Below are 22,396 nucleotides of genomic sequence, written 5' to 3' on the forward strand. Positions count from 1 at the left end.
CTCACCTTATGTCCTTGAGCAGATTACGGAAGCTGAAAGATTAAATATTAGGTGACCTCTTTGCAGAAAGTACATGTTGAGTGAAGAATCCTTAAACAAAATAATGCACAAAAAAATGCCCTGCATGCAGAACATCTGTACTTGCCACCTGCTTGGCCAGAATGGAAGGACACTTGTAAACAAGTTGTTCAATAAAGAGGTTTTGGTTTGTTTAGTGTGAGTTTTTTGGATTTTTTGGGGTTTTTTTTTGTTGTGGTTTTTTTGTTTTGTTTTGTTTTTTGGGCTTTTTTTTTTTGGTTGGTTGGTGGGGTTTTTTTGTTGTCGATTGGTTGGGTTTTGTTGTTGTCATTGGTTTTTTTCTGTGGTTTGGTTTTTTTTTAATTTAGAGGGATCTCTGTCAAATGTGTCAATTTAAGATATTTAAGTTATTCAGCAAAGAAAAGCTGTGTTGTTTTAGAAGGCTAAGCCTGGGTGTATTCCGTACACTTATCTCCTGAAGCTACCAATAAAATTTCCACTTGATTAGCAAAACCATGTAGAATTAAAATCACAATAAAATCATTTTTCATATACTTACAACTTGCCAGGAGCTAACTAACTTGGTTTCACCTTTTTCTCATTTCATTGTTACCATTCAGTTTAGGTAGTCTTCCACATCCTCATGGACATGTACAGGAATACCTGGGTTTTACTCTGAAACAGTCTAATATGGCATAGAAATGCATGTGAATAGTTTATTAACACTTTTTATGGCCAGTAAGGAAGAGTAATTTATTTTCTAATGCGTGCTTGATTTCCAGATGATGTTGTAAATAAATTGGAGCACTAATTCTTTGTCTTAGATGTTCTGAAAAGCTGCATCTCTGTAGAGCTCACCAGGTGTCACTGGGTATTACATAGCCCTGGTCAATTCAGCTTGACACTGAGATCAAGATATTCTCTTCTGCACTGGTGTTTTTTTAGGGACAAAAACTGTACTGATTCATGCTGTGTAGCATTGTGCTGCAGATTGAAGCACAGAGAGTGAGCTTGAAGAAACTTTCTTACTCTTATTCATGACCTCCGTAATTTTATTTCTGTTACACTGTGGCATTCCCAGTAAATTACGGTGTTTTCCAGAATTTGAGGGAGTCAGTGATGAAAGGGATTATCTCTGGTACTATTGTGTGTGGTTTTTTATTTTAGCAGTAATTTGGCTAAGGGATATAAGGAAGAAAAAAGCAAAAATGAATGTACTGTATGTGAAGAAATATATAAAGAAAGTCACTTGAGAAATGGACATGCAGTTGACCTTCAAAGTTGACAAATGTATCCCAAATGCTTTGTTTGAACATATTACTGGTGCAGAACTCACTGCCTCACCTTCAGAGTTTGAAGGTGATGAACAGGATGCAGAATTATTTCTACAGTTTAGAAAGACAAGAATGTATTTCAATAACATCCTCATACTTTGATCTCATTAATCTTGTTAATGCAAATAGACCATTTTTAAGTTTTGTGCTAATATTTATAAATTGTAATGAATGAGCAAGGGCAGTGGTAGTTTGGAAGATGCTGAAATAAGTGGAAGGATTCTCTGCACATGCTTCATACATACATGCTGTATTTTTCAATTACAGTAATTTCACGACCATAAGGCGCACCGGACTATAAGGCGCACCCCCCGGGAGTCGGCAAATTTCATGACTTTGTAGATCATATAAGGTGCACCGGACTATAGGGCGCACTTTTTTTTTGCAGCGAGGCTCCGTCCCCAGCTCCCCCCGCGCGGTTGCTGACCGAGGCCCCGCCTCAACCTGGCAGCCATTGGCCCCCAGGCCCGCCTGTACCTGACAGGAGCGGCACCGCGGGCGCCCAGGCCCACCTGGACCCGGGAGGGGCGGTGCCACGGGCCCCCCGGGCCCGCCTCCACCCGGCTGCTGCGGCACTGCCAGCTCCCCCCACAGCTCACGGCTCACACTTCCAGGGTGGCAAATGTCACAACTTTGTACATCATATAAGGCGCACTGGACTATAAGGCTCACTTCCGGTTTCAGGGGAAAATTTTAACCAAAAGAGTGTGCCTTATAGTTGTGAAATTACTGTACATTCAGTCTGTTGTGATTATCATTTAAGTCTAAGTTAATTGACATTAGTGTTTCATCTCTGCCGTTCCTGGCTGGGAGACGAAGGAGAAGTTTTGGTGGAGTAAGAATGGTTAAATGGTTTGCAAACCTGAATCTCTTTTTTAAGTGACATATCGGAGCTGCTGCAATGTATCCAGTGGAGAGAAGGGACATCAGGGAATTCTGCTAGAGCTGTACAAATTCATTTATTCTTGCACTTGAATTGACATGCTTCCAAAGCCTTCTTGATAACATCCCCTGCTCTCAGCTTGTGTTTATCTTTTAGGAATAAGACTGTTGTATAAATTGTTTGCTGGAGACACTGAGGACCTCTGTCTGTGTTTATGTGTTATGCACCTAGATGAACTCATAGTCTCAAAATGCTAAAAAATGTGTTTTAATGCTCAGTGTTATTTAGAAATATATAAAAAATTACCTGGGCCTGCCTCCAAAAATGTTGTTGGCTATATCTGTGGAGTATTTAGCTCTAGAGAAAGAACAAAAATTATTACAGTGCAGTTTTAATGAATTCTTATGCCCTTTTTTTTCCCCGATAATTTTGATTCTCTATCAAGTAAGCATTTAATTGGAAGGTACTATTATTATAAGCACATAATTTGTTATGAAATGAAATTGCTGCTATCAAATATCCCATCTTCCATAGATACTATAGCAGTACTGTTCTGATCTTTTATGAAGCTATTAGCTGAAAAAATGTCATACACTTACGGTATTACATAAAACAGAAAATGCACAGGAAAAGTTAAAAACTTTGGGGGAAATTTCATCCGAAGTTACCTCGGTTTCACAGGGTGATGGAACTGTGTATCTGAAAGGGAGTTTGAATATCTGACAGTGGAGAGCTTGCTTTACTCAGTCACCTTTGTTTTGTATGAGTCTTACATGGCTCCTGTGCATAAAGGGAAGAAGTACAGTAAAGGAAAAATGCACAAAAAATGCAGCAGAGACTTATAGAAGAGAAAGATAATCTCCAGAAGAATTTCCAGGACATGGAAAGTGAAATCTTCTCGTCAGGCTAACCTTTGGAACTATGTTTTAAGGAGGTCAAGGAGTTATTGAATGCTGATAATAATTTGCCATAGTAGGCTTGAATAGTCCAGTGTAAGAATATTAGAAGAGCAGTTTGTCAAGTATTGTCACAGACCACTGACTATTTTTTATTCCATATTTCATCAGTTGTATTTATGAATGAAATTGTATATTCAAAAAAGGTTTAATCCTTATAACCCTGGGGTTTTTCCTTGTGCTTTTTCCCAGATATGAAAATATACCCTGTAAAAAGCAAATAAAAATATCCTTTTTCATAAAAATCTGGGGACAGAGAATATCTAAAGTAGAAAAATGAAAAATCTGAGTTCTCTTACATACCTTTTCCTTCTTCCCACCACTTATTTAGTTTTATTTATTTCAGAGGAACTGATCACAGAATAATACATTCTTCCATTTAGAGATAGATATTGAGTAATTACTATCCATTTGAAATAAGCATTTAGGGATGTAATTTAATAGAGATTAATATTCTGCAGTGAGCTCAGCAATGCCAGTTATTATTTGGATGGAGAATTCACAGTGAAGACCCAAGTGAAAAATGCTCAAAACCTCTTAGGGGAACAAATGAATCAGGTCTAGTGATATGTCTGAAATAAAAATGTTTGAAGGTGAGTTCGCATCTGAGTAATTTATTATTTTATTAGCTATTCCTCTGTATTTGCATGTGCATAAATACAGGTGATTTTAACCAGGGAAGAATTAGCATTAAAAAACATTTGGCAAATAAAAAAAAAGTTATTACTCTTTTAAAAATTTTGTTAATTAATAAGAACAGAGTGATCTGCAGCTTCAAACTATTTTGTATGCTGGTAGCTGTGACTGGGCTTTTTTGCATACGCATGAACAGCATTACAGTATAGCTGTTGTTTTGAAAATAAAAATCTGTGTTATCACATTTTAAAGATGCATGGTTCAACTTGATCACTTGCATTCAAGCCAGTGTTTATTTGGAATGGATTAAGAATGATGTAAAATATATCCTTTATAACATTTTACTTCTATAGACTTATGCCTACTTTTCTAAAAGGGAAGGCAGCTACACTGTTTAGAGCAATTTTTTTGTGAATAGAGATGATACCAAACCTGTATTTTCATGTTCATCCTTTGAACTGTCTTGCTTTTCCTGTGGGATGAGAGTCTGGCCAGGGAAGTGCCATCACTCTCAGCAGAGCCCAGTGTCAGCCAAGATGCAGCTCCAGCCCGATGGACTGCGGAGTCCCTTGTGCCCTCTGTGAATGGGGCCACCAGTTTGGGTCTCCCTGCCCTGATTAATCATCCTTCTCCCTGAAATTACTTCAGCCTAATGTCTTTGAAACAGTGGCCTCTCGAAATTTGCTTGGCATTTAATGAAAGATTTAAAAATTAGTAAGAGGTGAATGACAGTGGCACCATTGCATAAGCCTTGTTTCTTTGGGAAACCAAGAAAACTTCCTAGACTGCAGATGAAATGTTATGGTGAGGTAATAATGTAAAATTTATTTCAGATAGGCTGTCAAGAATTATTTAATTGATGTTTTTATTTGTTGTTTTCATTTGGTTTTTTTTATGAGCAAGTCTGGCACAATTGGTTATATGTTTTATTGTACATTTCACATATACATCTATCAAGTTTACCTCATAGTATATTTTACAAAAATTTCCTGCAATGAAAATACATTGAGTGGATTGCAGAAAAAGCAAATAATTTTGAATACCACAGTGTTCAATAAAGAAGAGACTGGGGCAATGGTCTGTTCTCTGACAACCCTTTCACACTGCTATGTTGCCCTGATGATTTAGTTACCGTTTTGGAAAGGAATACTTCTTGCAGTGATAAAACAGTACTGGAAATTTTGATTGGGAAATTCTATGATATTCCCAGAAGTGCCACTTTGCAGAGATGCTGAGCCAAATGTTATGGTAATTTAAAGTAAGTGCAACCCTTACTAAGTAATTGGAACTGCAGAGAATGTAAATCATTGAGGAATTTGTCCTGTTATGATGTCTCAGCATAGAGCAAGAGCTTATGTGAACGTATATATTTGAATTATTTTAGAACTCCTTCTTCTAACTAATTCCTATGATTTATTTTATGTATGTTAAGAAATGATATTTTGTAGTATTTTGCATAAAATTTTAGTTATTGTACATAACATGCACCAGGTTCCTGATCCTAGATGGAGACACCACTCTTTTTATTGTTTCATATATAAATATGAAACCAAATTAAAAGTTGTCCATTTTCTTTTTATCTGTGTAAGTCTCAAACAGTTTGGACCTTGGATGCTGTGACAGTCAGACCTGGAGGTTCCCCAAGGCAGAAACTCCTAAAGGACTCCTTAGCAGCAAAAGAACTTCAGACCATGGAAAAACACCTAGCTGGTATGTATGGGATCAAGGAACCATAAAATGCTTACAAGTACTCACTCAACTTGCTCTGCCAATATTTCAGATCAAGGAAAAAAATATCTAACTCATATGCTGATGAAAACACATGAAAACTCTCTTTTTTTTCTTTTTGTTTTTTTGTTTTTGCACTGAAGAAAACACCAATTAGTGTTTTATTTGTAGGTGTAATGAACTTCACTGTAATCACAGTAAGTACACTACTTAAATAGTAATTAAAGTATGTTAAATATACTGTGGTCTGAAAGCATAATAATGCACCTTATTTTTGTTTTCATGTTTCCCCCAGACTTATGCAATAAGCAGGTACTGATGTTTTACTTACTGTTAAATAGTCTTTAAAAGCAGTCTGCAGTGGTTCTTTAACTGGATAATAGATTGCTTTGCAGGAAACTCACCTTGTTCGTGAGAATTCTGGTTGAGTGAAGTCTGTTAATTTGTGTGCCTTGGAATATCTGCAACATCTTTGATGGGGTAACCATTTCTGAAAAGTCAAACAAAACAAAAAAAGCATAGGGTTTTTGGTTAAAATATGTTTCAGAGCTTTAAAAAATTAATGAGCAATATTCTAAAATTTAACTTGCAATTTGTTCTTCTTTGCAACCAATGTTTTCTATCTTCAGCTTTCATTAAAAGATATGACATAGACCTGTAGTGTGGTAGTCCTGTGTTATGCATGCTATTTGTCATATGATGAGAACTTCATAGGCTAATTCTATGAAAAGTAATACTTCACTGGAACGTGAAGACTGTATATGTAAAATGAAAGTAGAAATTAAATTTATCTGATCATTCTTCTAAGTTACTTAGAGAATGAGACAGAGAACACTTTTGGTGTGATTTTTTAAAATGCTTTGGATATTTATCTTGCCAATAACAGTGGTATGAAAACTGTATCCTCTTAGAAAGGGGGTATTGCAGCTGTGGTGAAGGCAGATGACAAAGCTATGAGCACAGTGAGGGAAGCTTTTTAGGAATAGCTTTTTGCTCATAATGGAGCAAAAACTAAAAATTATGGTATATGCAAATGAAGCATTTTAGGTGAGTCTTGTGTCTGACTGTAGAGGTGCTGTAATTAATTTTTATATAGGTTCGTAAAGCTTACAGCTATTAGCGCTGCAGCCACTGCCAAACTAGACTGCAAAATCCATGAGCCCCCTCTCTAAACTGAAACTCCCAGGAACATCTAGTGGAAATCAGGAGAGCAGCAAACCAGTATGTGGTTTCTGTAGCATAGCAGGGACCTGTGTACCCCAGAAGTCCTGCTACTGAGGTACCGCTTGTTTTCCCTTATGTTGTTACTCAGGAGGAGTCTGGTGAAGATTCGCTACTTTGATTTATGTCCTAACTGGTCTCACTTCCATGGTCATACAAGCTGTTCTTGCATGCATTATGCAATGAAAAATGCAGTCCCTTGGCAAATCTGACAGTAATAACTATAATATTCAGTAGAATATGGAATTTTAAATACTTAAATGTCTGTAAACTAACCAGCAAGATTCCTTCTGCAGTTGTGTGACCACAAGATTTTCTTTCTCACATCAGTGCTTTTCCGACCATTTGACTTTGGGCCTGTTATTTCAGTAAAGCTGTAACATGAGGTTCAGCCCTTCTACCATTCAGTAATTTTTGACTGAGAACTTCACATGAAAGCAGCCGAATTATTAGACATTGGACTATTGTATTCCTAATAGTTCACGTCCTATTGTAACACCAGTGGTGCTTGAGACAATTACTCCCCTCAAAGACAAGAATAACGTAATTTCTGTGAATAATCAGTTCAGAGTGCCTCAGATAATAATGCTGTGATTTTGCTTAGCCTCATTTGTCTTATACAATTCCAAAAGTTCAAGTGTCTGTGATATCAGCAAGTCTCTTGTTTCAGTTCTCTTAGCAAGCGCAATGGAACCTATTATTTCTACGAAATGGCTGCCTGTCCAGGCAGTAATTTAGATGCCTGAGCTATGACTTGGATTACCTGTGTAATGATGAAATATGGCCCCCTGTCTCAGATACACCTCTTTAAGGGCCTGGCTTTCCCTTATGGACCATGTGCTGGATAAAAATCACTCCTAACATAAGGCATAATTTGGTGTCTGTGCCTAAGTTTGGAGCTAGAACCAATTGCCAGCAACTGCCTCAGTACCTTGATATTTGAAAGCAGCAGTTTTACAAAGTCAGATACTGGAGCAGTTTTCTTTTCCTTCTCTAAATTTGCCTCCTTTTTTGGTCTAAAATTTCAGGCTTTTATGTTACTATGGCTGCTTTATATCACATGAGAGATATTCTCACAGTTTTTTGGTTTGGTTTGTTGCACTGATCTTGTGGTCTCTGTATTCTTCTGGAAAATATTTTATCACAAGAACTGTTAAAAATATAAATAATAAATAAAAATTATGTTTGTAAGTGCATATGAATCATACCCTTATTATGGATTTTTTTTTAAGCAAAATGCCTTTGTGTTGCTCTATTGCATTTTATTTTCCTTTATATGAGCATGAACATGGATTTTTAAAAAATCCTAAGTCATAATTCAATTGCGTTGTTTAATATGATGTGATCAGATAATACTGCAAAGCTGGGAAAGTGTGATTTCTTTTTCATTCTGGTTGAAAAGCTTATATTAAAGCAAAATCAAACAGAAGATGTGTAAATAAAATGGAATAATTATGCTATGGAAATGTGTTAATTATGTGTAGAGAAATTATTATAATAATTGGTTTATCTGCAGGCTTGATTGCTATATGAAATTAAGGAAACATGAGCCAGCATATAATGTTTATTTAACTCTCATTAAATAATTCAATATTCATGCTATTTCTTAGCATACTGAATTCACTACAGGCCAGTTGTACATTTGTAATTTTACAAAGAAATAGACTAAGCTGGATTTTTACAAGACTGTATTCTTGATTTGGTTTAAATCAAGTAGCCCACAATATCATTTACTGGCCTCTGATTATTTGCAAGGCATCTGACACATTCGGCACCAGAGGAGCAGGCAGCAGCTTCTTTCCCCTCTAAGATCAGATCAGTTGGTCAGAGTCTGTGCTAATAATACCAAGCTTATGGATTGATCCCCATCTGGGCCAAACTGCAGAGTTTGACTTGATGCTCCTTAGAGCTCCCTTCCACTTCAGAAGATTCTGTGTTTCTGTGATTCACTACTCCACACTCATGAGATCCCACCTGAGTGCTGCATTCACCTCTGGAGCCCCCAGCATAAGAAGGATGTGGACCTGTTTGAGCTGGTCCAGAGGAGGCCACGAAGGCTGGAGCATCTCTCGCAACTCGAGAGATTTGGGGTAGTTTGGCCTGGAGAAGTGAAGGCTACAGGGAAAACTAATTGTGGCCTTCCAATACCTAGAGGGACCTGCAAGAGAGCGGGAAAAGCACTTATTACACGGGTATATAGTGATAGGACAAGGAATAAAGGCTGTAAACTAAAAGAGGAGTGACTTAGATGTTATGGAGAAATTCTTGATCATGTGGGTTGTGAGGGACTGGAACAGGCTGCCCAGAGAAGCTGTGGATGTCCTGTCCCTAACAGTGCTCAAAGTCAGGTGGGTCGGGGCTCTGAGCAACATGAAGTGGAAGGCATTCCTGCCCATAACCAGGGGGGTTGGAACCAGGTGACCTTTATGGTTTCTTCCAGCCAAAACCATTCTCTGATTCTATGAAGTTCCAAAGTGAAAGCACAGCAGAAGAGTAGTCCAAGATGTACAGTAATTTTACGATTATAAGCCGCACCATTTTGACTAAAATTTCGCTCCCAAACCGGAAGTGCGGCTTACATTCAGGAGTGTCTTATATATGAACAAATTTTGGAAATTTCCCAACCTGGAAGTCCGAGCCAGCAGCAGCCCCGAGCTGAGCTGGAGCCCGCCTGGCCCTGGGCGGTGGGGCAGTGGCAGCGCAGCGGCAGCGCTGCCTGGCCCCGGGGGGTGCGGTGGCAGCACCGACTGGGCATACCCCTCTCTCTCTTCCCGGCAGCACTGGCCAGGCACGCCCCTCTCCCTCTTCCCGGCGGCAGCGGCCGGGGACGCCGCTCCCCTGCCTCCCGGCGGCAGCAGCGAGCAGGGCCGGGGCCACTCCCTGGCAGCCACCCCGAACAGGACCGAGCCAGTAAACCCTGTGATCCTGTGATTCTGTTACTAATTGGCAACTTCGTGAAAGGTGCACACGGATCCTCGCTGGGAACGAAAGTGCAACTAATAATCTGGTGCAGCTTATATATGGACAAAGAACAAAATGTTGCCGACACCCGGACCTGCGGCTTATAATCAGATGCAGCTTGTAATCGTGAAATTACTGTAATAATTTCAAAATAGAAATAATTAATTTTAAAGGGTCAATTAGAAATATTCTTAACTGTGTGCTGGAAATATGACTATGTTTTGAAATTTACTAAGAGAAAAATGTTTAATCTTTAAATAGTTAGATACTTTTATCTGAGGCTTTCACAACTATTTCAGTTTTACTAGTTTTTCTAGTAATAGCATTTGAATTGTGTGCAATGTTGCATTAGAGTGTTAACATGAAATTGGCATGGCTTGTTTTTCTGCTTTCAAAAGTCTTATAAAACATGTTGATGTTAAAGGCAGCACATCTTTAATTATTTAACATACAACATTCCTTTTATACCTACTGGTAAATGCAAGTGAAAGAAAATCCTGTTTTCCAGTATGCAGTTAAGAATTTGTTTCTTTTAGGACTTTTAGAACCTGAAATAATTGTTATCAAAATAATAAAAGTTAAATGCTGATTTTAGACAAGTTTAGACATGGTCACGAGAAATGGCATTGCTATTTTAAAGATAATCAGCTGTATCTATGAAAATCAAGTACAGTAGAATACCTCCCAGTGAAAATTCGTAACAGTAGTGTAAGATAAAATAAACTTCATTAAACTGTTTGTTAAGATCTACATTTGTACTTGCAAGGACTTTCGATATGTTATGAATGCTAACCTAAATTCCAGCTACCTTTGCCTGTCTTCAATGGCTGTATTCTGATTTAATTCATTAGAAGCATTAATACGATTTAAATTATTTCAGGAGACGCTTTTTATTCACCGTCCTTAATCTGTTGTATTTTTAAAACATATCTTATTTTTTATGGCTGTGTGCAAGGTAGGGCTGTCACCTTTTCTCCTTGGACTGTGGATATTGGTGATCCCATCACCTGCTCCAGCACTGATAGCAGGCCAGAGCACAAAATTCAGGTTCAAACAGGATCACAAATCCAAATGTGCCAGAGTTCAATAGTTACTTTCCTCAGAGTTTTTGTTGGGCAGGAGACAGCAGGACCAGAAACAAAAGTTTAGCCTTGAGCTGGTTTTGGATTGCACTTCAGTGCAGCTGAGGATGGCAGGTTTACATCACTGCTCCATCTTGGTTGGGTACTAGTCTTGATTTTGCAGTAACTATTCAAAAACCACAGAGACATAATTTTGATGAAACAAGAGGAATTTTTATAGGTTGTGTTGACATTCAATGAAGAGGTAATATTTCATTTCTGCAGGATAGCTGTGTTTGCAGTGAATCAAATGTAAATAAACTTTAAGGAAATGCTTGTTGAATGTTTGTACTGTTAATTCTCATGCATTTTATTATAAGCTTTAATAGATTTTCTCTGCACAGCTTCAGGTTTTCACTTACATTAGAGAAAATCATTGGGAGTGTGAAACCAGAGAGAAACAGACAGTGAGTTTCTTTCTTTTCCATTTGTTCATGTGTGTGTGCGCAGACATTGAGAAGGACCTCGCACTGTGGGAAGAAGCAAGGCTCTCAAGAAGCCCTGGTGTCCAGCATCCCAGTGTAGTCACATCTGACCATCAAGGCACTCTTCCAGCTGCACAGGGCCAAACGCCAAGGCCTCAGGTGCCAACTCCGACTGGGAAGAACATTCAGCTCCAAGGAAACAAATCACCACCTCTGCCCACTAACAGCAGAACACAGGTCTCCAGTGTCACAAGCAGCAGTGCACAAACCAACAGGCCATCAACTCCAGGGAGCAGACCTATGACCCCAAATAGCTTGTTGTCACGGCCTCTTACCCCTAGCAACCAAGGAAATAGGGAAAGCATTATTAGCATGCAAAGAAGCAGATCTTTGTCATCTAAGAGCCAAATGGGGAGGACCCTCAGTGCTGCTTCAGGGCTTTCTGTGCAAGTGAGTGGAGATGTTGTTGGAACTGTCACTACTCAGAGAAACAGTTTATCAGAAGTAAGATTTTCAATTTAATGTTTTTGCTATGTTTAATAATGCGAAGACTTGATTGCATTTTATGTTCAAGTAATGTCAGTATACCTAATGTAACCTACTGTGCTGAAAAGAACTTGAAATATAATGATGAGAAAATTAGCAAGGAAATACTGCTCAGCTTTGAGAGGTACTCATTAGAGAATGTCAATATTATTATAGGAATCATACTGAAACACTTGTGTCCCCCAAATTTACCATGAGCTCTTTAGGGCTTTGTGTAGCAGTTTTATTAGCATTACAGTCTCTATCAGGTGCATACCTCTGGAATATTAAACAAAACTTTATCTAATCTCTAAGTTCCATGGTATTTTTTTTCCTGCCAAACTGGCAGTGCATGATATTTTCTTGATCTACTTTTTATTTCTTATTTTTGGGCAATTGGAATGACTAGATAGGCGTCACTGAAAGAACAAGTTTTTCCAAAGCACCAAACTGAATTGCAAGAGAAAATGTCCAACGTTGTTGAATCACTATCTAATACTATATGCATGGTAACTAGGCTGATTTACAGCATTAAAATTTCCTGTCACATATTATTGACTTTTACAGGACTAGCCTTTGTTTAAAACAAAACAGAACAAAAAGTTGAAGTACCTTGTAAATTCTGAGTAGGATTCTCCTCTGCTAACCTTAGCTGCCTTAAAGATAACTTCAGTGTGTGGGCAGTGGAAATAAAAGTACCTGTGAAAGAAAACCCCTGCTATTTATCTCTATACATGCCTTACAAAGGTGAGTCTTTACTCAGGATATGCCAGTCCTTCTGTACTGACTTGAGAAGGAACTATATGTCTAGATTGCTAATTTTTTAGTGGTGGAATATGTTAGTTCCCACCATTATTGCCAATCTCTTTGTAATTCATTTGTCAAATCCTGAAGACCTTTTTTCCATGACTGAAAATAATATCATACCTTTAGATTGTTTCTGAGGAGTGTAATCTATTTTAATAATCTGTTGGTTGTGACACTAGACACAATGTGTTATCAGTCTCATGACTTCTAAAGAAAATTTAAAATGTTGTTTATGATAGTGTTGCTTAGAGTTGCTTGTAGGAAAATTAGAGATTAAATACTTGGTATAACCTTGCAATTAATTATATAATGTCTGTTGTTGGATGTGAAGGAAAGGAAATGAGGCAGAACTTACTCTAGAATTTGGGGAAGAAATTTTACTTAAATTTGGTGGTGAAATAAATATTTGGTGTTTGAGCGGCAGTGCACTAATCGCATCACTCAAGCTATTTCTTCACTTAGAATTGAATATCCAGATTAAAGACATGAGGACTGAAGGTGGCTACAGTTCTCCTGAAAGTGGTTTCACTGCCAGTTGATACATTTTCAAACCATAAATAATTTTAACACCTTTTTTTTAACAAAAAAAGTCACCTTGTGCCCTCTTTTGAAGTATGGGATGTGTGTGTTAGAATTTTCTCACTTACCAGAGAATGAGAATTGAAATTAATTTTTAACTAAAAAATGTTCAGAAGAAATGAAGGGTTTTATTGTCTCCAAATAAATTCTTCACCCCTCTTTTTCTTCTTTTTAGGCAGTCTTGTTCTTAACTGATACATAGTCATGTGATGCCAAGTAAAATTATTGTATATACTCCTGAAAGTATGTATATGTAATGAATGAGAGATAGCCAATCTGCCCATTACTTTTGATCTTTCCTGTAAAAAGGCAGACAATTAAAAATGTTTTCTTCCACAGCCTTTCTGCAGTTATAGTAATAATAAGCAAGAGTCCCATTTAATTTTCTGTGTCTTGTTACTTCTGTTTGCTAATAGCTCTCACAGTAAGTGTCCTGTTATACTTTTAATATATGTATATATTTGTCTCAAGAATTTTAGGAAGTGAGCAATATTATTATGCTATTTTCTAGGTAGAGTAGCATGTCCAGATTCAGCCAGCAATCGACTGTAAAGCTGATGTTGAGCCTCAGCATTTCTATGCAGGATCTTATCCTCTGTTAAAATCCCTTCTAGAAGTGACAAATTCTTTTCTTTCTCTTTGCTCACTGGGTACAATAGTACCTTGGCTGCTAGTGACCCATCTCAGACCCTATTTATCCTTTCTGACATGTACAAGTGACCTTTGACATAGTGGAAACTCAACTTGGGACCAGCTCTGCTTCCAAAGGGAAAGCTGCTGGAATGACACCTTCATACTGAGGACCTTCCTCTGCCAGGTTGTGAAGGCCCATGGATATCAGAAAGTAACTGATGGAGATCTGGCCAATCTGCCACTCCCAGCCTCATTTTTGGAGTGTTATACTGGAAGCTTTGGGAGCCCTTTCAAGCTGTTTTTTGTGCACTTAAGTTCTTGATCACTTAGAGAAGTGGATTTAGACAGAACATACCCAGAAAATGCATCTGTTCTCTGACATTTTTTGCCATTTTAGACATTTCCTCCTATTTGTGGCCATATGATTTCATTTTCTTGTGTCACAGCTTGGTCACTGACCAGGAGATATATTTTAAAAAGGTAGAGGTGGTTTGGGGTAAGAGAACTAGAGTCCTGTCTGTATTTGTACTTTTACAGATCACAAACATATAAAGCTCGAGGCTGATACTGTAGTTTATTTTGCGAATTTCATTGTAGGTTTTGTATCCTCTTCCTGTATAAAAACCATTAAAATAAAAGAAGGGAAGTTGCCTTTATTCTTATTAGCCTTATGGTCTCAACTGGGAATTTCTACTAGATGTAAATACACTGTGGTTATATTGCTAATCCTATAGAAGATACAAGATTTTGCAAATAACTCTGCTTCCTTACTCTTAGGTGATGTTAAGTACAGTGTTGATGTGTATTTGATGAGAATAAGTCAGTTGAAAAGAATGTGACTACTGGATACCAGGAGCATGTTTTACCCTAAGGAGCTTTATTTATTTATTGACTTGTTTATTTGTTGGGAATTTTAACATATCTCTCAATGCCTTATGTATGCTTCCTAGATTGTAATGTGTTTCAGAGTAACAAAAGTCTAAATAGAAAAATATTACTAATAAATACAATTCAAAGTTCTTAAGCTTTAGTAAAGTTCATGCTGCAGCATGGGTGGTTTAATCTTGTTATAGAACAAATCTTAAATAATTTGGCAAGTACTTAACATATCAGCTGTTAAGAATGTTTTGGGGTTTTTTAATGCTCGAGACTTATAATGATCTGAGATTTTGTGGACAAGTTTCTGCCTCCTGGCACACATAATATTACTAAGTTCTAACAGGTGTGTTTTATTATCAGCTCTGTTCAAGACTGTATTGAATTATAGCAAAGAAATGCTACCTAGAGAAATAGTTTTATTATCTCTATAAAGGTAATAAATCAGGGTTCCAAATCCTTTGGCAGAGATACTTTTGTGCATGTTCCTAATCCTTTGGTGCTTTGTATAAATTGGCAAAGGAATGCTGAACCCTGCTTATCTCTTTAGGATGGATTCCATTAAAGTGACACAATTCTGTGATACTTGTCAAAGCTGTTGAGATGGAAAATACTGCTGACTCCCTTGTTTACCATATCATTTTCTGAACACATGAAATTTTACAGTGATTTCATTTATTCAGACAGTTTAAAGTGGTATTTAGCAATCCTAATTAGTCTGCCATTGTTAAAAGCAGGAAACTTCGTCTTATTTGAATATAACCTTGATTAACAAAATTTTTGCTCTTATTTCCTGGAGTATAGAGCATAACTTGTGATGGGGACTCTCTTTTTGGTCAGATACTCTCATTCTGTTCCACTGGCTGGCTCAGATCTTTGCTCTGTGTTTTTGGAAGATTAAAAAGTGTGGGGATGAGTGTGAGAGTCTCTCACCCTGCTTTAAGAATCCTGTTCCATGAACCAAAGCATGTTCAGTGTTGTAGTCAGCAACCTTCTCAAGCACAGCACCTTGGAAATGCCAATACCTGAGTGAGGCCTGGAGCTCCTGTCTGAGTTTACTGCTGGGCCATGGCAGCAGTCTTTGTGGAATTTTTTAACACTTTACTGACAGAATTAATACTTTACTAAGTATTAATTCCAAGTTAGATCTTGATTGAGCAGCCTTCAGTCTCCCAAAACTGATTTAAACAAGCCTGGATTTTGTATTTAAATCAGATAGCCTAATAAAATTTATGTTGTAATACAATTTAACTTTATGTAGATTCTTGTTTCAGCTGATGTAACAAAAACAGGGTTATTACTCCCCCATCTTTTTTTTTTTTTTAACTTATAAAAATCTGGCCAGTAATTTTATATCTGGCCAATGTTAAAGTTTTCTTTTAAAGACTAAACTTGCATGTTTGAACTGCTTTTGGAAATAAAACTGTGCATTCCAGTCTCATCTCTCCCCATGAATATTGCAAAGGAATGTGTAAAAGTATTTTATATGTCTGCGTGTATACCTGTTCACATAGATAAGTGTGTGTCTGCATGGAAAAATATTTTTAAACAAATACATATATACATTATATAAAAATATAGGCAATTCCAAAACATTTTCAAAAGCATGTATTCAGCTGCATATGGATTTTTAACCATGTAAAACACTTATATTTTAATATTTTAATGGCATCTTGGAGACAAAAGTTTCGATAACATTTTTCCCTCCTAAGCCTTCTCCTTATGCAACAAAGCCATAGGTTCTAAATCAGATTTCATATTCTTGTTCTTATTAGATTAGAAACAGTGAAAATTTTGACAAATCAAAGCCTCACTTAAGCAAATTGCATTTGAAATGTCTATGCACTCCGAAAACTGCAGGATCAGATTTAATATCTGCAATTTTGTCCTGTCACTGCATTCCTAAGATGAGCATGTATGTGTCTTACATATCTGTATTTATAGTAGAGATATAGCTAAATAGACCCCTTCATTTTGGTGAGTTTGGGTTTGAATTTTGTTTTTGTTTGTTTGTAGATTTTGTTTTTGTTTTGCCTAATAGATAAAAAAAATCTAAGGAGCCTGCATGTCTCCATTCTGTTTTTATTTCACAGCAAATTGGGTTTTTTGTTTTTAAAGGCTTTCTCCTCTTTAGTTAATTGAGGATAGTGTTTTCTGCAGTCTTCGTTTATGCAGAACAATTTCTTCCTTTTATCTAAAATAGATCTGTTTGTGGCAGGATGAATTCTTACAACAGCTTCAACTTGGTCATCAACCTTGGATATTGCCAAGTGACACAGAAAGTGAAGGAGTGGAAGCTGATCAAGACAAAGGTAAGTATATGTGTAAGGACCAGATAATATGTCAAAACTCCTCAACTTTACTTCTGTTTTCCATATCTTCAAATACTGTGGAGATGTCCTGCCTGCTCATGGTTTTTCTCATGAGTACCAAGTACAGTAATTTCACGATTACAAGCCGCACTGACTATAAGCCGCATCTCCGGGTGTTGGCAACATTTCGTTTTTTGTCCATACATAAGCCGCACCTGATTATAAGCCGCTCTGTTGTTCGCAGCGAGGACCCGTGTGCAACAAAGTAACAGAATCACAGCATGGCGGGGTTTACTGGCTTGGCTCGGGCCGTGCGGGCTCAGCCTGCTCGGGGCTGCCGATGGGGCCGGGTGGCCCAGCTCGGAGCTGCCGCTCGGTGAGGCCACTCAGCGCCAGCGGCTGGGCTCACTCGCCCCAGCCCAGCTGGCCCCGCAGCGGCAGGTGGGGACGGAGCCCACTGGCACCCGTGGCGGAGGCGGCAGGCGGGGATGGAGCCCTCCGGCTCCTGCAGCAGGCGGGGACAGAGCCTGCCTGCTCCTGCGGTGGCAACAGCAGGTGGGGGCAGGAGCCCCCCGCTTCCTCCCCGGGCCGCAGGAATGGCAGCACGGAGCCCCTGTCTCTGCCCTGGGCTGTGGGGATGGCAGACGGAGCATCCTGCCTCTGCTCCGGGCCACGGGGATGGCAGCACAGAGCCCCCGTCTCCCCCTCGACCCACAGGGATGGCAGCATGGAGCCCCTGCCTCCGCCTTGAGCCGCAGGGATGGCAGCACGGAGCCCCCAGCCTCTCCCCTGGGCTGCGCTGCCTGAAGGAGGGATCCCCCGCCTCCCTCCCCCCCAGTGCTACTGGCACTAAGCCCGCCTGCACCTGCCACGCAACAGAGTAACAATCGCAATCCTGGGTTTTACTGGCAGGGGCTCAGCTCGGCACCTCGGCTGCACTTCCGGGGTTGTAAATGTCAGAAATTTTTTCACATATTAGCCGCTCCTGAGTGTAAGCCGCATTTCCGGGCTGGGAGCAAAATTTTAGTCAAAATGGTGTGGCTTGTAATTGTGAAATTACTGTACTTATTTGTCTGAGGGCTGAACCTTATAGGAGTGATTTGCTGAAGCTTTCCTTTAGTCACTGAACAATAACAAAATTAACACAGAACATTTTTTACTTAAGCTAAGTTAAACAATTTGTCCTGATGTGTTAAAGTAGCAGTAGAAAATAACATGAACTTGAAATAGATAATCTGTTTAATAAATCTGTGTTCACCAGAAAAAAAAAAAAAAGTAAAAAAAACTCCAGGTCTGAAAAGTAGAGCCTCCCTCCTTAGGTCTGTCACCCCATTATCTCTATTTTGCTTACATTCTTTTTAATTCATCTATATTAATAAAAGAGTTCTTAAACATACAGGTAATCCTATATCCTATTTTTGAAGTATTTGTCTAATTGTGGAAGTGAAGATCAGCAGGATCAGAGTCTAAATGGCAGAACAAGTAACAGACTATAAATTGCATTATTTTCAAATTTTAGCAAATTCTACCTGCCTACAAGGTGCCTTTAAATGATCTCACTGCGTTACATTTTCTCTTTTAATTCATAGTAGTTTTGTGTTCTGCAAGGGTGAATATGTAAACTGCTTCCTAACATATTTTAGGTGATGTACTTGAAAACTACAGATGATTTAATCAACATGTTTAGAAAACTCAATGCTGGTTTAAACATCAAGAGTTAACATATGAAGAAGACATTTTCTTTACAGAAGGGAACAGTTCTGTAAGGGATAAAGGATTCAAAAGAAATGTGCCAGATAAACAGATTTTTTTTTTAATTATACCACTTGAAATAATTGTTTTTTACTCATACATCAGTTTCACAAATTCATACATAACCTAGAGTTTGACTGAAATTTACATTTACACAGTGGGATTCTGAAGAGCATGTGCCAGGTCTTTTTAAATACTAGTAAAATGTTATAATGAGATTCTGTGCATCCAGCTGATTTTAGTCCAAGGCCAGTAAGTCCAATTTGACTTGCACCAGAGCATTTCAGTTATCTTGGAGCTAAAACTCACCTTAGGTGGCTCAAGAGAGACTCTGGGACCTGCCTTTTATGTGCATGCAATTTTTCCTCAGTATTTTCAGTAATGAATTTACAGTCCCACAAACATTGGTGGGACTGGCTGTGCACACACAGACTGATGCTAATTATGTGACCAGGGAGACTTGATGCTCCAGGACCTATCAGATACACAGCACGGTTTCTTATAGCTGCTATTACTTTAATTGTATGTGTGTGAGGACTTGTGAGCACCCAAAATCCTGTACTATAATATTCCAAGAATCCTGGTAGGTCATTGCCACTGCCCAAAAACCAAACTGTTAATTTAAAAATAAAATGATGTTAAGGTCAATGTCAAAATGCCTCTTAAACAGTGACAGACTTGAGGTATTAACCATCTCCCTCAGAAGCCTGTTCAGTCTTTCACCCTCTGAGTAAAGGAATGCTTTCAGATGTGTAGTCTGAATCTCCCCTGGCTCAGCTTTGAGTCGTGTGTTCTGTCACTGAATACCAGGGAGAAGAGATCAGTGCCTCTCTCTCCACATGCCCTCCTTAGGAAACTGTGGAGAGTGAAGTCAGTCCTTACCTTCATTTTCTCCAAACTAGATAAGCTCAACGTCCTTAGCTGCTCCTCACAGGTCATTTCTTCCAGCCCTCTCACCAGCTTTGTTGCACTTATCTGGACCCATTCAAGGACCTTCACGTCCTTAAACTGTGCCCAGAACTGCACACAGTGCTCCAGGTGAGGCTGCACCAGTTCTGAACACAGTGGAATCACCTTTCTTGAGCAGTTGGTGATTCTGTGTTTGATGCACCCAGGATGGGGTTTGCCCTTTTGGCTTCCAGGACACGCTGCCAGTTCTTGCTGTGCCTGCTGCCAACCAGCACCCCCAGATCTCTTTCTGCAGAGAGGCTCTCCAACCACTCCTCCCCCAGTTTATACTTGTGCCTGATTAGTCCAGCTGCAGAATCTGTTGTTTGGACTTGTTAAACTTCATGCCATTGATCACTGTCCAGTGCTCCAGTTTGTGTAGATCCCTCTGCAATGCCTCTTGTCCCTCCGAAGAGTCTGCAGCACCTCCCAGTTTGGGATCCTCAGCAAATGTGCTGATGATGGATTCAACTCCTGCAGGTTGTTGGTAAATGTATTGAACAGAACTGGCCCTAGAACTGACCCCTGGGGAACACCACTGGTGACCAGTTGCCCCCTTTGAGCTCTGCCATTGAGCCAGTCCTTCACCCAGCACATCCTGCAACCACTCATCCCGCAGCTGGACAAGTTGTCCTGAAGGATACTGTGAGGGACAGTATCAAAAGCATTACTAAAATGCAGAAAAAACACATCCAGTGACATCACTTCATCCCCTGGGTGTGTGACCTTGTCATAGAAAGCTGTGAAATTACAGTAATTTCATGATTACAAGCCGCACTGTTTTGACCAAAATTCTGCTCCCACACCGGAAATGCGGCTAATACTCAGGAGCGACCAATATGTGAATAATTTTCTGACATTTCCAACCCCGGAAGTGCAAACTGAGTCAGTGCAAACTGCCAAGTCAAACACCTACCAGTGAAACCCGGCATTTACGCGATTATTACAAATTGGTTACTGTGTTGCGCGGCGGGTGGAGCTGGCTCAGTGCAGGCAGCACGGTGGGGGGAGAGGCAGGGGAGCTCCCTCCTACTGGCCCTGCGGCTCGGGGGGAGGCAGGGGACTCCTGTCCCCGCGTGCCACCACCACGGGAGCGGGGGCCTCCATCCCCGCCTCCAACCACTGCTGTGGGTGCCAGTGGGCTCCGTGCCCCCCTGCCACCACGGGGCAGCGACAGGCTGGGGTGAGCGAGCCCAGCGGCAGCGGCGGCTGGCCCTGAGTGGCCTCGCTAAGCGGCAGTGCCGAGCTGGGCTACCTGGCCCCGTCGGCAGCCCCGAGCCCTCACGGCCTGAGCTGAGCCAGTAAACCCCGCCATGCCACGATTCTGTTACTATTTGGCCACTTTGTTGCATGCGGGTCCTTGCTGCGAACGACAGAGCGGCTTATAATTGGGTGCGGCTTATTTATGGACAAGGAACGAAATGTTTGCCAACACCCGGCGATGTGGCTTATAGTCAGTGCGGCTTGTAATCGTGAAATTACTGTAGTTAAACAGGATTTTACCTTTGTGAACCTGTGTTGACTACAGTGCAGTTAGCTGGTGCACCCTCTATAATAGATCACTGTTTCTTCTGCTATAACTAAAGGGATGAAATAAAAATGTTTTATCAAAGTAATACTTCCTGTAACTGAAATATAATAGTGCAAAATTTTATAGACGTGCCTAATGGCCGTAACATCTCTGTCTTGAGTTTTTGTGCTAGTGACATTGTCAAGAAAGTGCAGAACTGCCACTGCTGACAAAGAGAAGCTGCCAATTTCAGGTTGTAAAGTGGAGTCAGCAAGAGCTTTGGCACACTTACTGATGCCACTGCTTACTGTAGGTAGAGCAGCTGGCAAGATTACACATCATTTTTCACCCCAATGTAATAAATCTGTGTGGATATTTTTGTGTGATTTAGTTTTGAGAAGCTCAGGAGTTCATAATTTGTGAATTTGAGCAGAAGAGCTGCAAAATTAATCTTTGCAATAGCAACACCTGTTCTTTGACTCAGCTTTTAATAAATTACATGTGGGTAATATTTACCACATTTTTTGACTACTTTGAGATAATAGCAGCCAGGTGTAAAGCTAGTTTTTGGTAGTGGGAAAAAAAAAGTGCAAAAAGAGAAACTGTGTGAGTCACCTTGAGTTCTTTAAAAGTAATATCTTCTGGTTAGAGTTTTACAAGAAGAAGAATGAAAAAATAAGGGGGAAACAGTTTCAAATGTATTCACATGCAAAAGTTTAGAAAGGCTATTTTCAAAACAAGTGATAACTGAACAGAACTGGGTTACTTTGGAATCTCAACATCTCTTGACAAACATCATTTGCAAAACAGATTCAACAGTGCATATCTTGTCTCATGGAAATGAGGTCTTGGTTCTCAGTTCTTGTAAATCAGACTACATTTTAAATTCTTCAGGCTCTTTGACAGCATTTTAAAAGTTTATCCTTAGCAGCAAGTTTAAATGTTAACTGGCAGTCAGTAATTTTTAAATCTTCATACTAATTATGACAACATTTTAAATTAAGTAACTACTCATATAAAAGAGTTTAAATTATTCTAGCTTAAAAGATATGTTAAAGAAGGAAAGAAAAATATTTTTAAGAAACTTTGTTGATTTTTTTTAGCATACCCTTTCCTTTTGTGCACTTAAGTTTGTGGCAATAGGTCAGAGAAAGAGGTAGTGTAAAATTAT

General features: G+C 39.2%; 1 protein-coding gene across 5 annotated transcripts in view; it reads left to right on the forward strand.

Moving 5' to 3' along the window:
* The window catches only part of C1H8orf34 (chromosome 1 C8orf34 homolog), a 158,063-nt gene that overhangs the window by 129,983 nt on the left and 5,684 nt on the right, over window positions 1-22,396 (forward strand). For 2 of the 5 annotated variants that reach the window (XM_033055012.2, XM_033055046.2), the window contains 3 exons: window positions 5,417-5,537; window positions 11,309-11,787; window positions 16,907-17,015. In XM_033055012.2, coding sequence (XP_032910903.1) covers window positions 5,417-5,537; window positions 11,309-11,787; window positions 16,907-17,015 — 709 coding nt within the window. The remainder of the gene's footprint in view (window positions 1-5,416; window positions 5,538-11,308; window positions 11,788-16,906; window positions 17,016-22,396) is intronic. The other 3 variants (XM_033055029.2, XM_033055020.2, XM_033055038.2) reach the window with 3 other exon arrangements.

The sequence above is a fragment of the Catharus ustulatus genome, chromosome 1 (assembly GCF_009819885.2).
Source record: "Catharus ustulatus isolate bCatUst1 chromosome 1, bCatUst1.pri.v2, whole genome shotgun sequence".
In the NCBI taxonomy this organism is placed as follows: domain Eukaryota; kingdom Metazoa; phylum Chordata; class Aves; order Passeriformes; family Turdidae; genus Catharus; species Catharus ustulatus.